The sequence below is a fragment of the Propithecus coquereli genome, unplaced genomic scaffold (genome assembly GCF_000956105.1).
Source record: "Propithecus coquereli isolate 6110/MARCELLA unplaced genomic scaffold, Pcoq_1.0 Scaffold164, whole genome shotgun sequence".
NCBI classification, from domain to species: domain Eukaryota; kingdom Metazoa; phylum Chordata; class Mammalia; order Primates; family Indriidae; genus Propithecus; species Propithecus coquereli.
In genome coordinates, this window is record NW_012140969.1 from 3,705,310 (window position 1) to 3,724,090 (window position 18,781).

At 55.8% G+C, this 18,781-nt stretch overlaps 1 protein-coding gene across 3 annotated transcripts in view; it reads right to left on the reverse strand.

Annotated features, from left to right (window-relative positions):
• Positions 1-18,781, reverse strand: part of CACNA1A (calcium channel, voltage-dependent, P/Q type, alpha 1A subunit) — a 231,026-nt gene that overhangs the window by 18,221 nt on the left and 194,024 nt on the right. Inside the window, exons 31-38 of one of the 3 annotated variants that reach the window (XM_012641500.1) lie at positions 17,931-18,041; positions 12,502-12,585; positions 5,145-5,261; positions 4,734-4,799; positions 4,454-4,569; positions 2,861-3,011; positions 1,741-1,868; positions 381-477 (exon numbers count right to left, since the gene is read on the reverse strand). In XM_012641500.1, the coding sequence (XP_012496954.1) occupies positions 381-477; positions 1,741-1,868; positions 2,861-3,011; positions 4,454-4,569; positions 4,734-4,799; positions 5,145-5,261; positions 12,502-12,585; positions 17,931-18,041 (870 nt within the window). Of the gene's footprint in view, positions 1-380; positions 478-1,740; positions 1,869-2,860; positions 3,012-4,453; positions 4,570-4,733; positions 4,800-5,144; positions 5,262-9,637; positions 9,644-12,501; positions 12,586-17,930; positions 18,042-18,781 lie in introns of all 3 variants that reach the window. The other 2 variants (XM_012641501.1, XM_012641499.1) reach the window with 2 other exon arrangements.

Consider the following 18,781-nt stretch of genomic DNA (forward strand, 5'->3'; position numbering starts at 1 on the left):
TGGGGGGAGGGCTGGGGGCTTTGGGAGGCGATGGGGAGACGGGGAGAGAGTGGAGGTGACGTGGGGTGGGGGGTCAACGCCAAGTCACGATCCCCCGGGGGCTGTGTCTGATGTGGGGTGCCGTTGAGACCCCGGGATGAGCAGCTTCAGCTAAGAGCAAGCAGAGACGGCTGAAGGCTGGAGGGAAGGAAGAAATATGTTCCATGCTTCGAGTCTACACGACTGCATTCTGTCGGCTAAGAGAGTCCTCTAGTTTAATGCAAGAGAGAGAGATGGCTCTGTTTTCTTTAGAGATATATATATATATAAAATATATATATTGGAGAACCCCAAGCCACATTCATTCCATGGACGCTAGCAGGTTTTAGTGGATATCGAACCTTGCAAGCAACCCTATGAGGACATTTCTTGCCTAAGCCGAGGGGGGGAGATATTACTCGCAATAAACTGTACATGTCCTTATAATGAATGCGACCGCTGAAAGGAGAAGAGAGGGGGTTAGTGGCGGCGTGGGGTACAGCTGCGTCCACACCGGCTCCCCGGCACACGGTGAGGTTATGATGCCGGGGGATGGGGTCCCCCTGGCTTGAAGGAGTAGCAGAGATCTGGGACGAGCCAAGGTCCCCGATACATCCCCAGACACTGGCAGAGCCGGGTGTGCCGGGAGCTCTGAACTGGGGGCACCTCCCCTGGGCTCTGTCTGCATCTGTCTCCTCCACAATTTACGTGGCTACACTGGGGGGCTTGTGGAATAGAGGACAGGGGGACAGCATCCAACTACTGTGACCTAAAATCAAAAGAGGAAGAGTTAGGAACCAGCCAAAAGTCAAGCCCAAGACCCGTGGCTCTCCCCAGCCTCTTGGTGTCATGGAAGATTCGTCTGGGGCTGCAGGAGTAGAAAGTTGGACCTTTCCCTGCCTTCCCCGTGAGGCTTCCCCTCCAGTGTGGACATTAGAGGAAGACGGGGTTCGGGCTGCTGAGGGCCCCCCGAGTCATGCTCCTTCAGGCCCCAAGCCCAGCCTCGACTAGAATCCTCAGGCAGTGCTTGGTGGGTTCTGCTCTGAGTGGCCTTCGAAGGCTTGGTGCTGATCCGGCGCTCAGGACACAAGCAGGAGAGGCAGCCGATACCCCGAAACCATCGCTCATCGGCCAGAAGGGGGCACTCTGGTGGCTGCCGAGATGGGACAGCTCAAATCCCTTTGTGGCCGTGAAGATGCAAGGGCCACTGAGGCCGTGTCCTCCCCTGGCTTGGGTGACCACCTGCTCCAAGGTTTATGGGAGTCAGTGGGAGCCGGGTTCCGCCACTCTGATCTTGCAGCCAATCCCATCGGCCGGGGGTGGGCCAACCCCGCTCCCACACTCCCAAGAGAACTGAGGCAGAGAGGGCTCCGGCTTCCTCCCTAGGGTCTGGCTAACGTGTCTTCACCACCTGGGGGCTTCACAGTGGGAGACAAGAGAGACTTGTGGGAGGAGAGGGCTCTGCAGAACTCCTCATGGGTGACTTCCTTTCTTACTCCCCAGAAAGTCTGGGGTTTGGGCTGGGGTGGTACCCCCAAGTGTTTAACCCGGGGTGTGTGAGGGTTATAATCCTTATCTCTCTCCTCTGGACTGACCTCCGTCAGATCCCTGCTGGGACCCCAGGGACTCAGTGCCCCAGAATCTGGGGCCTGACCTAGCCCGTGTTCCAGTTCCAGGGAGAGGCGGGCATTTGTGGCTGGAGGATTTGGGGTGACTCCTTACCAAGCTGCGGGGTCATACTCGGCCCAGACACGCACGTACTCATCCAGGTGGTGGGGGCCCAGGATGGAGGAGTCTCGGGTGAGGTACTCGAAATTGTCCATGATGACAGCAACAAAGAGGTTCAGCATCTGCGGGGATCCCACGGGCCGAGAGAGAGAGTGGGGGGTGGGGAGAGCAAGAGAGACCAAAACACAGAAGCCCAGAGGGAGAGGGAGGGAGACAGAGAGGGACAGAGATGGGGGACAGAGGAGAGACACACACTCACGCAAGGAGGCCCAGAGAGAGAGAGACAAAGACAGAGAGAGATATAAGGAGACAGAGACCAAGAGTGACGGAAAGAAACAGAGGCAGAGAGAGGGGAGGGGAGGCTTGTGAAATGGGGGCAACACCAAGGGGACCACCATGACCCCAAATCCTCCCATGCCTATGTCTGTCCCAACAAGGCCAAAGTGACATACTGCACTGGGTCTCAAATGGGGGAGATTCTGGCTCTCCCCAGGGGATGTTTGGCAACGTCTGCAGACATTTTTGGGTTGATACAACTGGGGAAAGGGGCGGCGTGGGGGTGGAGGCCAGGGACGCTGCTACACACCCCACAGCGCACAGGACAGCCCCTCCCACAGGCGACGATCCAGCCCCAGATGTCAACGCTACTGAGGCTGAGAAACTTTGGTGCACCTACTCCCAGGCTGACTCAGAGAAGCCTTGGAGGAAATGAGTCCTCTACATAGCCACATTCTATTTTTTTTCCTTTCTTTTTTTTTTAGAGATAGGGTCTCACTCTGCCATGCAGACTGGAGTGCATGGCATGATCATAGCTCACTGTAGCCTGGAACTCCTGGGTTCAAGAGATCCTCCTGCCTCAGCTGCCCGAGTAGCTGGGACTACAGGTGCATACCACCACACCTAACTAATTTTTAAATTTTTTGTAGAGATGGGGTCTTGCTATGTTGCCCAGGCTGACCTTGAACTCCTGGCATCAAGCAATCCTCCCATCTCGACCTCCCAAAGTGTTAGGATTACACACGTGAGCCACAACACCCAGCCGGGAGAAACCCACTGCCCTGGGAGGGAACTAGGTCTAGGGACCCCTCCACATCCCCCTATGTTACAGACTCACCAGAAATGAGCACAGGAAGATGAAGGAAACGAAGTAAAAATAGGCAAATTCATTGCCGCACTCCCGAGTCAGGATGCCAGAGTTCTTATCACATGGCTTCCCACTGAGGCAGGAAAGCATGATGTTGTGCCAAGCTTCCCCGGTGGCACTCCTGGGGACAGGGAGGAGGCATTAGGGACTTGGGCACCCAGCTCTGACTGGGCACCAATGCCTCGCAGGGAGGTAAAGCACACAGGTCAAGCATTTTGGGCTCTGGAGTTGGACAAGCAGGTGTTCCAGGCCCCGGTTTGAGACCACCTCCTTTTTCTGGGAGCTCAGGAATTCTTATCCTTAGCTGTGCATTAAAGCCCTGGGGAGCTTTGAAAAAATGCTAATGCCAATGCCCCACCCTGGCGACTGGGATTCAACTGGTCTGGGGTGGGGCCTGGGGACACTGGTGTGTTTTAAAAAGCACCCCTCTATCCAGGTGATTTCACCTCTTGCTAAATTCTGCCTGAATTACACTGCTTCAGGCATGCTGGGCTCCTTGTTGTCCTCAAACATGCCAGCCACAGTCCTGCCTCAGGGCCTGTGCACTGGCTGTACCCTCTGCCTGGCCTACCCTCTCCCAGATATCCACATGGGCGCCTTCCTTTACCAACGTCTCTCAAATGCCACACTTTCAGAGAGGCTTGACCTACTGACCCTCCGTTCTTTTTCCTTTTGTTGTTAGATTAAAATTTTTTTATTGTGGCAAAATATACATAGTATGAAGTTTATCATTTTAACCATTTTGAAGCATGCAATTTGGTGACCTTGGGTACACTCACATTATCATACCACCATCACCGCCATCTACCTCCAACTTTTTCATCATTCCAAACAGAAACTCTGCACCCATTAAACACCAACCCCATTCCCCCTTGGCAAGCTCTATTCTACTTTCTGTCTCAATGAATTTGCCCATTCTAGGACCTCACATAAATGGCACTGTAGAGATTCGTCCTGTGATCATAGCTTACTGCAGCCTCGAACTTCCGGGCTCAAGCGATCCTCCCTCCTCAGCCTCCCCATTCACTGGGATTACAAGTGTGAGCCACTGTGCCTGGCTCATTCTCGTTTTTACAGCAGTGCCTGGCACACAGTAGGTGCTCAGTAAAACTCCACTGAATGAGTGAAGGAACTCTAATATGCAGCTAGGATGAAAAACCAAAGAAAAACCAAAGCCTCAGTTTTCTCATCTGTTAGATGGGGTTGTTAAGAATGTCCCCCTCTCAGGGTGGTCGGGGGATTCAAGGAGATAATGCCTGAAAAATGCCTTCCATGATAGCGTCCCAGGGCCTTCAGCTCCTTCCCTAACAGGATACCTGGTTCCCATACGCCCATCCCAAGCCCCACTGGGAAAGAAACATGAGAACATGCCCCCCCACCCGAAGAGAAGGAGAAGGGCACGCCCCCTACCGGAAGAGGAGGAGGAGAGCACACCCCCTATTGGAACAAAAGGATGAGGGCACGCCCCCACTGGAAGAGGAGGATAGCACATCCCCTATTGGAAGAAAATGATAAGGGCACGCCCCCACCGGAAGGGAAGGACGAGGTCGCGCTCCCTCTCACCGGAAGAGAAGCATGAGGGCTTGGAAGAAGGTCCGGAAGTTATTGTGCTCCGTGATTTGGAACTCATCTTCGTCACTGTCCTCGTCCTCCACGTCGATGCCGATGTTGCCAAACACCTGGGGAATTGGAGGGTGATGGCCAGGCCCCCGATAACTTCTTGGAAACCCAGTTCAACCTCCACGGCTGCCTCTCCGAACCAGGCTCTCCTGACCCACCCCTGCCTAAGGGCGGCTGTCCTCCTTGGGAGACTCTGGGCACCTTAGGGGCCGCCGGCACTCACCTGCATCCCGATGATGGCGTAGATGAAGAAAAGCATGGCGATCAGCAGACAGACGTACGGCAGGGCCTGGTGGGGAGGAAGGCAATGAAGACGGGTGCCGGGGGCCCCTTAGCCCCACTGTGTCCCTCCCTCGGCTCAGTGCTCCTCCCCACTGGCTTGGGTGGCCACATGCTGTGCCAGAGTCCTGCCAGGGCTGGCGGGCATCTTTGGCATCTCTGGGGTGAGGCCCTTAAAACTCTGAAGACACACCAGGGGCAGGAAGCTAGGCAAGAGCCCTGCAGAGAACGGATTCTCTGCAAAATGGAGCCTCCTAGAGGCGCTTCCAGCCTGATTCCCGTTAATACATGCAGCCGAGCGCCGAGGTCTGCTCTGCTGCTCAGCCCTGCGCCAGCAGCAGGGGCGGGGGCTCACCTTGAAGGACTGCACGAAGGTCCAGAGAAGAATGCGAATGGTGTAACCCTGGCGGAGGAGTTTGATGAGCCGGGCAGCTCGGAAGAGGCGGAGAAAGCTCAGGTTGATGAAGTTATTCTGGGAAGACGGAGGAAAAGGGGTGACTATCCACCTATCCCGAGGGGCTCAGAGCCGTCACCACTCACAGAGGCCCCTACATGAAGCCAACCAATAGGAAAAAAGCAAGCCAGACCCCAAATAAGGAGGGAGAGGAGAGAAAGCACTATTAATGCAATGGTGCAGAGGAAAAACTCGAAAAAGGAACGAAATCGGGGAGAGAGAGGGTGGGAGGGGGGGAAAAAGGCATTAACTCAAAAGCATAAACCCTCCCTGCCAGCCCCACCCACAATGAGGAGAAGGAAAGAAAAAGGAAGGAGAAAGGAGGGGGGTGGGGAAGAAATAACAAAAGAACAAGTAAAAGAAAATATATCCGAATCATCCAATCAGGAAAAAAATCGAGATGGTTTTTGTTTCTCCCAACAACCAAATGCACTGAGACGAGAGGACACAAGCGGGTCAAGTTGCGGAATCCATCACACGTGTACGATGCACAAACACCAGGGCGGGGTGGGGGTGGGGGCGCCAGCACGCTCAGGCCTGGTGGACGTGTGCGGTTCCGAGGGCATGTTACGCTCCGGGCCAGAAATGCATCTGTCACGGGACTCACCGGGCACCCTGCCCTGCCCTGCCCTGCCGAGCTGCCCACCCGCTCCTGCCCGCCCTGACCTCACCCCACGGCCAAGAGGAGCAGCGGCTCGAGCCAATCGGGAGAAGCGAAGAGCATCTTTTCTTACCCCCTTGGCGAGCGGGAATGGGGAGGACGGGAGGGAGCTGGGGCTGTTCGGCTGCAGGGTGAGTCCTCGCTGCCCGCTGAGTCGGAGAAGATGCATTTGGGGCCCTTTTCCCCCCTCTCAGGGATGGCTTCTCAGCTTCTGGGGCTGGGTGGAGTAGCTCAGGCCTGCAGGAAGCAGGAAGTACTCAGCTCCCGTGGGTGGGTGAGTTCAGAATAAGCCCCGGTCCACCGAGGGGCGGGTGCTGGGGGCGGGGAGGTGGGGCCATCCCTGCCCCCAGGACCTCCCTGGGTGGCCTCTGTCTCTGCTCGAAGCCCCCCTGTCTAGTCACTGCCTCTATCTCCTCCCACCCAAGCTAGAAGAAAGGGACCTGGGGGATGGCATGGTGGTGGAGAGCTTTGCATAGGCCGCCACTGTTCTGTGACCATCCTGAGGCTTCGGGGGACCGTGGTGAAGTCTGGGAGGCCAGAAGTCACAAATGGACCAAATCTGGCTGTCGACAAAGCTACGTTGTTGGGCTTGAGCAGTGTTTTTTTGGTTTTTGTTTGTTTTTAATTAAAAATTGTTGCCATTGTTTAAAAACCAGGAGATTCTGCCCACCCATCTGGCTTTCTGGCAACCCTAGTCCTGCTGCGACTGCCCCCTGGAAGTAGGCCATGTGTTCTCGACTTCTCCAAGGTCCTCTGGTTCTGGAAATGGCACCTGCTTGCCCAGTTTACTGGTGTCTGCTCGGCCCCCAGAGGCATTTGGGTTTGAGGCCCCTGCCTCGGGCAGACTCAGAAACCCTCCTTCATTGGCCGGTACCAAGCAGGGTGGAGGCAGGAGGAGAACAGGGTCTCCTGAAGCCGGCTCTGCTCGGTGGCATTTGTGGGAGTCCTAGATACAGGCCACGTAGCATGACTTCACGTGGCCCGGTCCTCACCCCCAGATGGCACAGGGTGACCACACAGTCACAGCGTCCCTGCCAGTTTCAGAAGTGTCCCAGTTTGGGTGGTGAATTACACGGGCGTCCTATGTGGTGGGCTCGGAGGGTTTCCCGGCTACCAGATCTGTGTCTTGTGCTAGCTCTGGCCTGGGAGCCGAGAGGCAGGGACTGGAATTCGAGAAATTTCTGAGGCTGGCAAGAGGCCTCTGGGTCTGCTGGCGGCGGTGCCTAGGAGGCTCTCTGGACACATCAGTGGGTCCTCAGGCCTCTAGGACGGGGAAGTGGGCTGGGGGTTTCTACTCTGTCCACATGGAGCTCACCCACTGTGAGGATGTCCCAAGTGCTTCGAACAAGTCCCCACACCCTGCTCGGCTAAGAGAGTGGCCCTCCGTGTCCCGCTGACCTGACCCCCCATCCCTGCCTGGCCACCCAGCTCCACCTAGGGATGGGGCCGATGGCTCAGGTGTCCCCGGCCCCCTCCCGTCCATCCCCAGAGTACAAGCCATCCCTTCCATGGGGCGAATCATAACATGTGGACTCGGCCAGGCATGCAAGGCAGGCGGGCCCTGAAAGCAGCCTTGGGGCACGGGGGGCTGGGGCGGAGCGGGCGGAGCCTGGCCCCATGCGGGAAGCAAGGGCTCTGGCAGGGACGCGCATGCAGAGAACGTGCCCCCCTCCTCGGAGCCGAGGGAGGGAGGAGACACACGAGGGAGGTGGGGTGGGGATGGGAAGGGTCCGGGTGCCGGTCTGGCCTCATCCACCCGCCACCTCTTCCAGCGTTTGCGTCTTTCTAGTGCCCGCAGCACTTCCGATGAGTCCCCTGTCCCTCGCTTTCGTCTCTCCATCCACGGCCTGGGAGGAGCAGCTTCGTCTCCTCCAAGCCTGCCCTGTGCTTCCTCCCCGGCTAGAGCGAGAAGGGGGCCTGGACGCAGGCCCAGGGAGGTGCGGGGACAGCTTCTTTGAGGTCCTCTCTCCTCCAGTGCCATGCTCAGGGGCAGGTGTCCCTTGAGTGCTCAGAAGGACATGGAGACCACCCACCCAAAGGCTCTAGAGACATCCTGCCGCTTGCAGACGTCACCTGCAACCCAGACTTCACTTCTGAGCTCCAGCGCCCACAACCACCTGCCGACCTGACTTCTTTCGGGGTGTCCTCAAGGCACTTAAAGCTCACCCACACTGGTTCTCTCCCCCGCAACTGGGCCCTTTCTTGGCACCCCCTAAAGTCCATCTCCCGACTTTAAGCCAGACCCAAGTGCCCTGGGCACTGGGCACCTCTCATCCCATCAGCCCAGACCTGACCCTTCCCTCGGAGCTGCTTCTCCCACTGTTCCCTTCCTCCACCATCATTTCTCGCTGCCATTCCTGGTGCCCCCACCTCCAGCCCAGCCCCCTGCCAAGCTGCTACCTGCTCTGCAGCCAGACTGATCTCGTCTCATCACACTTCCGCCTGCACCCGCCCCCCGCCCCACGCTTCAAATCCTCCTGGGCCTCTCCTGGTGCTTAGGATGAAGCCCAAATTCCCTGACCTCCATACACTCCCTCTTGCCACAGGGCCTTTGCACGTGCTGTCCTGGGCCTGGAGTGCCCTTTGTGTCTCTCTCTGCCTTGTTAATGCTGCTCATCCATCAGCTCCCAGTGCAAGGACAATTTCTCAAGGGGTTATTTGGCCAACGCCTGCCCCCGCCACCTGGCTGTGGGTGGGGGAGGGGACAGTGATGGTGTCTGCTTCTGCTCGCCACTCCATCTGTGGCACCGAATAGGGGCTCATTAAATGTTTGGTGGGTGAGCACAGGTGTACGGCCAGCAGGGAGGGATCCCAGTGCAAAGATGCCACTGAGGGTCCTTCGAAGATGTCATCCGTGGGCGGAGAGGGGCGTGTAAGGAGCTGAGAGGCGGGGGAGGGAGATAGGTGTGCGGGCTGTGCTGGGGCAGGGGTCTGGCTGTGCAGGGCCGGTGGGTGCGACAGAGGAGAAGGACAGTGCATGCGCATGTGCGGGACCTGGGTGTGGGGGAGCCAGACAGGAAGAGAAGGAGTTAGAGGACAAACAAGAAAGAATGGGAGTCGTGACTGTGTGCCGTGACCACGTGTGCAGTGGCTGTGTGTATGTGTGGAGGGGGTGGGCGTGCATGTGCCATTCAAGGCTCCAGGGGAGGGCCTCAGCCACCAGCCCCCTTGACGACCTCCAGACTGGGTCCCCTGCCTGCGAGCCTCGGCCTGCACCCTGCCTGGCCTTCGGGCCTCCTCCGTCAGACTTGGAGTCAAGTCTCTGCCGTTCGAAGAGCTCACAGACTTGGGACGGGGCAGCAGGAGGGAAAGGGGCGGGCAGGGGCGGGGCGTGGCCGCTTTCCTGGGGCCCCGCCTCCCTGGAGCCAAACAGGGGCTGTGAGTGGTGAGAGGTGGCTGGGGGAGGGTGTGCCTCCCAGGGCTCTGAGTGTCAGGCACACATGTGCGGGGTGGGGTGAGGGGCACTGCCAACCCGCTCATCCTGGTGGAGGCGCTGCACAGGAATAACCCATCCTTCTCTCTGCAAAAGATGGAAACCAACCCAACCAGAGAGAGAGAGAGAGTCTGCAGGAAGAAGAAGGGGTGGGAGGACGGACAGACGGGTAGGGACGGGTGGGGAGTGCGGCAGACATCCCAAGTTGGAAAGCTGGGGTGTGGCATGCAATGCCTATGCGAGAAGATGCGTTCACAGTTAATGTAAGGCATTTAGACTTCAGAAAGAAGTAAGACCAACCGGATTCTAGATGCAGATGTTGAAGATGAAGGGGGAGCAGGCGGGCGGGGGCGGTTGGGGAGGCGAGTTCAGCGTTTTTTAGGTTGATTTGTAACCAGTGCCAAAAAACCAATGGGTTTCGGTTCCCCGGGCGGGGAGTGGGGGTGGTGGTGGCGGTGGGTTGGGAGTCATTGGTGTATGGACACACAGACCACGTCATGGATGAACAAATGAATTTCATAGTGCATTTTGATTGGATGAGTTTTTCAGACGGCGTTGCGCCAATATACAGTTTTAAGAGCAGGCATGAAAAGAGACAAGACAAGAAACACAGTCATTATCTGTCGCACACAGGGCAAACCCACGTCACCCCAGCCACTTGGGGGGGTGGCAGCTTAGGCCCACGGGCGGCACTGGAATTACTGCCCCACGCCCTCTGCTCCCCACCCAATCCCCGGGGACCTGCCCTCCCCAGGGTGTGGCTCCCCCGCCCCAGTTTGGCTGAGCCCTGGCCTTGGACCTAATGGGCTTACCTGGGATGCAGAAAGGGCCAACTGTTTGCTCGCTAGGGGAGGCCTCCCCCTACCCCAGGCTGGGTCCCGGAAGGGCCCAGACACCCACCTGCTGCTATCTTTCCCCTAATTAAAATGATTATAATTCAGGGCCAGCTAACAAACGGCACACCCAAGTCCATTCATGGTAATAATAACAATAGCAATAACAACAAGCGCTATTTGTGAATTCGTAATTTCCTGGTAGGTTCTGTGCCAAGCACTTCACGCCAATCGCTCTTATTTGCAAAAAAGAGTTGCTGTCTCCCTGCCCCCCACCCCTGGAAAATCAGCCCTAAGGAGCCAAACATCCTGCATACCCGTCTGTTTTGTTTTTGTCTCTTGGTCTGTCTTTAGCACCTGTAACCACGCCCAGCACACAGCAGGTGCTCAATGCATGCCTGTTGGGTGCCTACATGAATGTGAGTCTTGCAAAGATCCAATGAGGCTGGTTGCAATGGTTATTCCCACTCCACTTTAGACCAAGTTGTTGTCCAAGATCAAACAGCTGTTGGGGAGGGCTGTTTGGCTACTGCAATAGTCCTAATATCCCTAAACGGGTCCTCATGCCTCATGCTCCTGCTCTCTCCTGTCCTGCCAGCCAGCAGAACAGGCCATTGGGTCCAGCCCTACAGATCTTTTATTGGAGGTTTCAACCAACTTCTCCTACCTGTTCAGCTGGGGAGCTGGGCCATCCCTTCTAACCTTTTGACCCAAAGGCTGTCTTGTACTCAGTTGGATGGCAAGATATTTTGACTGCCATCTAGAGCTCCAGGCCTCTCTAGAAACTCAGGACAGAAGATGACAGTCAGCCTCAGGGCTCTGTGCCGGGGAAGAGTGGCCCGGTGGGGACACCCCAGTGGGGACAGCCCCTGGCTGGGCATGACTCCTCCAGAGAGGTTTCGGGGGTGTGGTGAGGGGAAGGGGGAATTGCAGGTTTGCTGGAGTTGACGGCAAAGAAGTGTGGTCAGGATACCACTCGGGTGGGGGTGTCCAGGGGACACATCAGACAATGTAGTTCCCCAGCCTTCTAGAATGGAAGAGTGGGCAGGCAAACTCATCCCCTTCTGCTGGGGGATCAGACTGGGACGCCCCAGGAGCTGCCAGCGTGCCCTCAGGAGTCACCCTGGTCCGGCTCTGTGACCTTGGGTGGGGTCCCTCACCTCCCGGAGCACTGAGCATCAGTTTTGTCATCCGTGAAATGGGACAACACCCCGCCCCGACCTGTTCTTCTCACTTCTCAGCCTGCTCTGAGCATCACGTCGGCTTCCTCTGGTTACCCTGGCCGACGGCAGGCTCTGGCAGGAGACGGAGGCCAGGGGGAGAGAGAGGTATTTCTCCCCCGCTGCTCTCTGCCTGCCCACAGCTCCCCGCTGGCAGCCTCTCCCTGACTGACTCCTGCTCCGGTTCCCTCCCAACTTCAGCACCCGGGCAGGTAACAGCTCCCCATGGCGGCTGGCTGGCGGCTGGGCACCTGGCCATGCTTGTTGGTCCCCTTCCCCTCCCCTGCACGAGCGGTCTGTGCATTCGTGTCGCTTCAGTTGAACCCTCCAAGGAAACTCTTTTATGCACCGAGACCCTGACCATGAGCCAATCCACGTAAGACGCTTGGCACAGACCTGGCACGCAGCAAGCGTGCGACCCTCGTCAGCCATTGTCATTCTTATTGTTATTAAGACGCCGTTGATACCAGCTGGGCCCTCGACTCTGAGGCCCTGTGCCCTTTCCCTCCCCCTGCGAGGGTCTCCTCCCCTCCCCTCCATCCCCTGAGGACCCTTACGTCTGGGCTCCCTGGCAGATGGCCAAGGACAGTGTCTGGGATAGGAATTCTAGGGCCCTGAGTCTTCCAGAAAAGGGGGGAAGGATGATGTGGCCTGTGGGGCCACTGCAGAGAGGTCCAGAGACCCCCATGTCCCCGACCTGGGGCTACCAGAGGGAGAACACCCTGGGGACCCTCCTAAGGCCCTGGGAGTGGTGCCCCCTGCTTTGCCCTGAGGGCTGCGGGTCCCTGCTGCCCACGAACCAGGAGAGGGTTTCGAGCTGACTCGAAACTGGTTCTGTCTGGGCCCCGACACTGTGTGGTGTTTGGGGTGGGCTCAGCTTCGGGAGCCTTTAAGTGTCTCACAGCTGCACTATTTACTCATAAGTCAACGGCCAGGCTTGGGGTACCCCAGAGGTCGGCCTTGCCCCCAGGAGCCCTGGCTCTCCCTCTTTGGTCGTGGCCAAGCGCCGGCCTGAGCCAGCCGTGGCTGTCGGGACCCACTGCTTCGCCACCCCGACCCCCACCCAAGTCCAGCCCAGAGCTGCCCAGACAGAAGCTGGCAGGAGACTTACCCCAAATTCAGTCACGAGGATGTCGGTGATGCTGCCCAGAACGGTCACAAAGTCGAAGATGTTCCAGGCATCGCGGAAATAATTCTAGAAGGAGGACCCACAAGACAGAGATGCCAACGGAGGGCTCAGTGCCCGGGCCCCTAGGCCGGCCCCGGGAGCGCGTTAGGGGCACAGCTGCCAATCAGCAGGGCGCCCAGGACAGTTCGCAGTCATTCAGACAGCAAAATGCTACAGCACGGGCTGCTCGATGTCATCTGCTCTGAGTCCCCCTCTCTGGGACGCCCCCACCCACGCCAAGACCTGCCCATGACTCACCTGGGCGCAGAGCGGGCTGCAGCCCCCGCCTCAGCGCCGCTGAAACGTCTCTCTGGCATTTCCGAGGGCTCCCCAACACCCCGGGGGCTTTATCAACAACATCACTGGGATCTTCACCAAGATCCCAGAGGGAAGGATTGTCACCCTTTACCTGGGACTCAAACAGCCAAGCCACTCACCCACCTGAGGCCAGCGGCACAGAGGTGCAGAGCCAGGATTTGAACCCAGGCCTGGGAGGGCCCAGAGTCTGTGTTCAGGACCCTACTGTGACGACAGCTAAGAGAGGAGTCTCTGGGTTCAAATCCCAGCTCTGCCACCAGAGCTGTGTGGCTGTGGGTAAGTGGCTTAACCTCTCTGTGCCTCCGTTTCCTGAGCTGGAGAAGGAGGACAGTAACAGGGGCAGAGAATGGGCATTAGAGCAGGGGCCTTGGGGCCTTCCTGGACCCCTGTGGTTAGATGGGGCTATGAATGTCTAGGTTCTAGACCCTGTGTGTGTCAGCTATGACCAATGTGCTGTGAACAGAGGTAGCAGGAGCCACTTCCTGGCCAGCACAGGACTCTCCCAACCCTGCGCCTAGTGACCAGCAACACTCTGGATGGTGTCTATGAGGCAAACAGCCTTCCCTGCTGTAAAAAAAAGCCTTTGTTGATTTATGTCACCAAGACGAGATGTGGGGTTACTTGTTACTGTGACTTCACTCGATCTATCCCGACTGGCACATCCTGGGCTGGGTGCCGGCTCGACCGGGACACACAGGCATTACAATACTGAAATGCTCCACACCGTTTGGTGAACAGCCACCGCCCCAAGCCCTACAGGGTCCCCTGTGGTCCCTGCCTGTCCCTCCACCCAGCACTGAAATGGTGACGTGTGGCCCTTTGGGAGGGGACGATGCTCCAGTGTCAGAGCCCACATCGAGTGGCCCTTGCCTGGATCCCAGTCTGGGGCAGACAGATGCCCTCCGCTCAGGACTCGGTGGGACTCACGTGAAACACGGGCCTTCTCTACAAAAGCAGAGGCCAGGTCAGGGTGGGGGGTGGTCAGTCTGACCCCGAGGCAGCCCCTCAGCCTAGCGGAGAAGGACCCGGACTTTCGAGCTGTGGTTTCCTCCGTGTTCAAATACCTGGGCCTCAGCACCCTCCTCTAGAAGGCAGAGGTCACTGAGCATGGGGTTTGGTATACCGTAGGTGCTCAGCAGATGCATGTTGTTGTTTTACAATTGCCTACAAGGAGTTCAGGTTCTGTTGGCACTTTTGGTATCGTAGCAGATGTTGCTGGGACCCCCTTCCGTATCCTCTTGTATCTCAACAGCACGCCTTTGCTACTTTGTTTGGGGTTCTCTCTGGCTGCATATTTGCCAGGGAATTAACAGCTTCCCTGGGGACAGCCCTTGACCCTGACTGATGGGCACTGGAGCATCAATACCCCAGATCCCTCCCCCGGGGGAGTGAGGACTCTGAAGTATGCTCTCTGCTGCCTCCCAGAGGTCCACAGTGGAACTGCACTCCCATTGCCCACAGTGGGAACCGGCTTTGTGACATCCTCTTTCCTGGTTGCATTTCTGTCCCTGCCTCATTTCCCCTCTCCCCTACTGTCCTGCCTCCCAGATGCTTTCCTTGCACTCAATCCTTGTCTCAGGCTCTGCATCTTGGGGGGCACAAATAAACACAACCGTCTAGGTGTTTGGCCACAGACCTCAAGCGCTGAGCTTTAGAAGGGCTTCCCTCTAGGTCCTGAGTGTCACATGGAGAACTTGGGGCTTCATTTAAAACTGAAAGGGGGAGCTCAGTGCAGGCCCTGTGGGATTGGCAGGGGTGAAGGAGACAGAGCTCCAAGCCCTGGTAGAAGAATCACTTCACTTCACCAGCGGAAGATCAACTCGGAATAAAATAACCACATGACACGGCTCCCCTCCGCCCTGGCAGGCTGGGCGCGTGTCACCCTGCAGATGTGGAAATAGGAGCAAAAAGGCCACATAGCTGGAAAGGGGCTGAGGCAGGATTTGCACCCAGGTGTGGATGCAGCAAAGCCTGAGTTCTTCCCACGGCACGTCCTGGGACTCATGCTGGCTCACACAGCCCACAAGTAGCATCCCCAGGACCGGATGCTGAGTTGCTGCTCTTGCTCAGACTACCGGTGCCACCTATGATTGGCCGGTGCTCAGTGCAGTCGGACAGCCCTGGCTGTGCTGGGGATACCTACTCTTTTTTTCTTTTTTTTTTTTTGAGAGAGGGTCTTTCTCTGTCACCTCGGGTAGAATGCAGTGGCGTAGTCATAGCTCACTGCAACCTGAAACTCCTGGCCTCAAGCAATCCTCCCCCCTTGGCCTCTCAGAGTGCTAGGATTATAGGTGCTTTTATTTTTTATTTTTAAGAGACAAGGTCTCACTTTGTTGCCCTGGCTGGAGTTCAGTGTAGCCTCAAACTCCTGGGCTACAGTGAATGATCTTTCTGCGTCAGCTTCCCGAATAGCTCAGCATACACCGCCACATCCAGTTACTTAAAAAAAAAAATTTTTTTTTTTTTAGTAGAGCTGAGGTCTCACTATGTTGTCCAGGCTGGCCTCAAATTCCTGGGCTCAAGTGATCCTCCTGTCCTGGCCTCCCAAAGTTCTGGGATTATAGGCATGAGCCACCATGCCCAGCCAATACTCACTAAAAATACAGATTTGGAGACCCCCCCACCCAACCAAGTGGCCATTAGAACTTCTGCAGGTCAATCTGGGATGCCATTCGATTTTAAGAATTCTCCCCATGTGCTTCTGATGATAAAGCAACGGCTTTGCCTTGGAGGAGAAATGAAGGTCGATGACATTTACCGGGACCCTTCCTACTATTAACAATTATTGAGCCAGGTTTTATCCTCAACTCTCCGGAGGGCGCACTAGAGCGTGTGGCGCGTACAAGGGCTCTGCTGGGCTAGATGGGGGGATGGTTCCCTCTTAGGACGGTGAAGTGACAAAGCCGGTACAGGACAAGGCGGGACTTGAGTCGAGGTCTCTGTGGCGCTAAAGCCAATGCGCTTAACCAGCTCCACGAGCCACAGTCAGAACTCAGTTTCCTGAGACCCCCAGCTGAGACCCCAGGACACAGGTCATCCTCTCCAGAGAGACGGACAAAGGCGGCGGTCAGGAGAGCTCGGCCACCCGCTGGGGACCTTCGAGAAGTCACTTACCGCAGTCACCCCAAGTCCAAACCCATTAGCTTAGGCCTCCTTCGCCTTCTGTTTTTGTGTGTGTGCTGTGAGCCCCTCGGCCATGCGGGAAGACCTTCTCAGAGGAAATCTTACGGATGCATAAAGTCATTAAATTAAAGGAGCCAGGATCGCAAGGAAACCTGTTATACTGAAACAGCTATCAGAGTATTTTTAAAAATGGCGATCTAAGAATTAATGTACTTCTTCATGAACACACTAAATAACAAGTCCTAGCTATAGGTTTAATAACCATCAGTGTTTGGAAGCAATTACGAACACAAACTAAATTCCAAGTTATCTGAAACTCCCTATAGAGCAGTATGAAAATATCTGACTTTTATTGGTGACACAGGTCGTATTCGTAATACTGCCGGGGGTGGGGGGCGGTTGTTGTCTGCCTTCAACACGGGAGGAAATGCTAAAGTTTAGTTAGTGGCGGGTGAAAAAGAAAGATGCAATTTTCTTTTTTTTTTTGAGACAAGAGTCTCACCCTGTCCGCCTGGGTAGAGTGCAGTGGCATCAGCCTAGCTCACAGCAACCTCAACCTCCTGGGCTCAAGCGATCCTCCTGCCTCAGCCTCCCGAGTAGCTGGGACTACAGGTGCACACCACAATGCCAGACTAATTTTTCTATTTTTAGTAGAGACGGGGTCTCACTCTTGCTCAGGCTGATCTCGAACTCCTGGCCTCAAGCTATCCTCTGGCCTCAGCCTCTCAAAGTACCGGGATTATAGGCGTGAGCCACCACGCCCGACCCAAAGATGTAATTTTTTTCACATCTAATTTTGTGGACCCCGGTCCCCCATCCACAGATCCTTTTGTGTTCAAAGGTTAAGACCACTTGCATAGTGGGAGATAAAATCAAGTTAGTGGGTCACGAACTGCATTTAAAAGAAAAAGAATCAGAATCAACTAGAACAGGCAACTTGAAAGTACAACGGCATGCAAAAAGGGTAGATAATTGATTTCGCGAAAATTTCATTTTGGTTGTCTACATGCATGCTGGGATCCACTGTAAAATGTATCTTAACACTTTTTTTTTTTTTTTTTTTGAGACAGAGTCTCACTCTGTGGCCCAGGCTACAGTGCTGTGTCATCAGCCTAGCTCACAGCAACCTCAAAACTCCTGGGCTCAAGTGATCCTCCTGTCTCAGCCTCCCGAGTAGCTGGGACTACAGACACACGCCACCATGCCCGGCTAATTTTTTCTATATATTTTTAGTTGTCCGATTAATTTCTTTCTAATTTTTAGTAGAGATGGGGTCTCGCTCTTGCTCAGGCTGGTCTCGAACTCCTGAGCTCAAAGGATCCACCCGCCTCGGCCTCCCAGAGTGCTAGGATTACAGGCGTGAGCCACCGTGCCCGGCCTGTATTCTTAACATTTTTAAAAATTTTATTTATTTATTTAGTTTTTAGAGACAAGGTCTTGCTCTGTCACCTGGGCTGCAGTGCAGTGGCACAATCATAGCTCACTGCAGCCTTGAACTCCTGAGCTCAAGCGATCCTCCTGCCTCGGCCTCCCAATGTACTGGGATTACTGGCGTGAGCCACCGCGCCCGTCCATAAAATGTCTTTTCTACTGTGGATTGTCGTTAGAACAGTTTGAATGCCACAGACTTAGCCTCTTTAATCTCAGTTTCCCGATCTCTGAAATGGATAATAACGACTTCCACCCATCAGATCGTTTCGAGGACTAACTGAATAAACAAGCGGCTGGCACAGAGTCACACTCAGGTGTTGGATTGTCACTGATGTTATCTGGCAGGCACAAGAGTGCCTAAGTGGGGGTCTGTGGCCATTGGTAGCATGCTCATCACTGGGGTTGGGGGTTGTGGGGCCACGTGGGGAGACCGTCACCCAGCACCCGCTGCCCCCGCGTTGCCCCCCAGCCCACAGCTGTAGCCCCAAGGCTGTCCTTACCAGAATCCCAAAAGCCATGACTTTCAGCACACATTCCAGAGAGAAGAGGGAGGTGAAGACGATGTTGAACACCCTCAGAGCATTTTCGTAAGCAACCGAGGCCCCGTAGAACTGGAAGAAGAAAGGGCAAAGGTGGCGGGGTCAGCTGGCGAGGGCGGGAACCAGGAGGCAGCTTCGTGGGCAGGACTCGGACACACGGCTGCCCCCAGCCCCAAGCAAGGACTGAGCAACCCTGTTTGTGCAAGGAATAGCTCAGGAAAGCCCAGCTCTTCAAAAGAACTCCCTTCCCGAGTCCTGTCTTGGCATCCCAGATGCTGGGACAGCCTGGCTCGATGGGGCTCTTTTTTCTTTTTTTTTTTTTATTTAGAGACAGGGTCTCTCTCTCTCTGTCACCCAGGCTGGAGTGCAGTGGTGCGGTCGTAGCTCATTGCAATCTTGAACTCCTCGGCTCAAGTGATCCTCCTGTCTCAGCCTCCCGAGCAGCTGGGACTATAGGCACATGCCACCACGCCTGGCTAATTTTTAATTTTTTGTGTAGAGATGGGGTCTCACTATGTTTCCCAGGCTGGACCTAAACTCCTGGCCTCAAGCAATCCTCCTGCCTCAGCCTCCCGCAGTGCTGGGATTACAGGTGTGGGCCACGGTGCCCAGCCACCTTCTTATTTTTTAGAAACGCATACTGAAGAATTTAAAGGCGAACTATTGTAGTGTCTACCATTTAGAATACTTAAATAGGTGAAAAGTTCGGATTAGGTAAATCCATATAGACAAGAGCACAGATTGGTGGCTACCAGGGGCTGGGGGTGGGGGAAGGGAAGTGATTGCTTAATGGGTGTGGGGTTTCCTTTGGG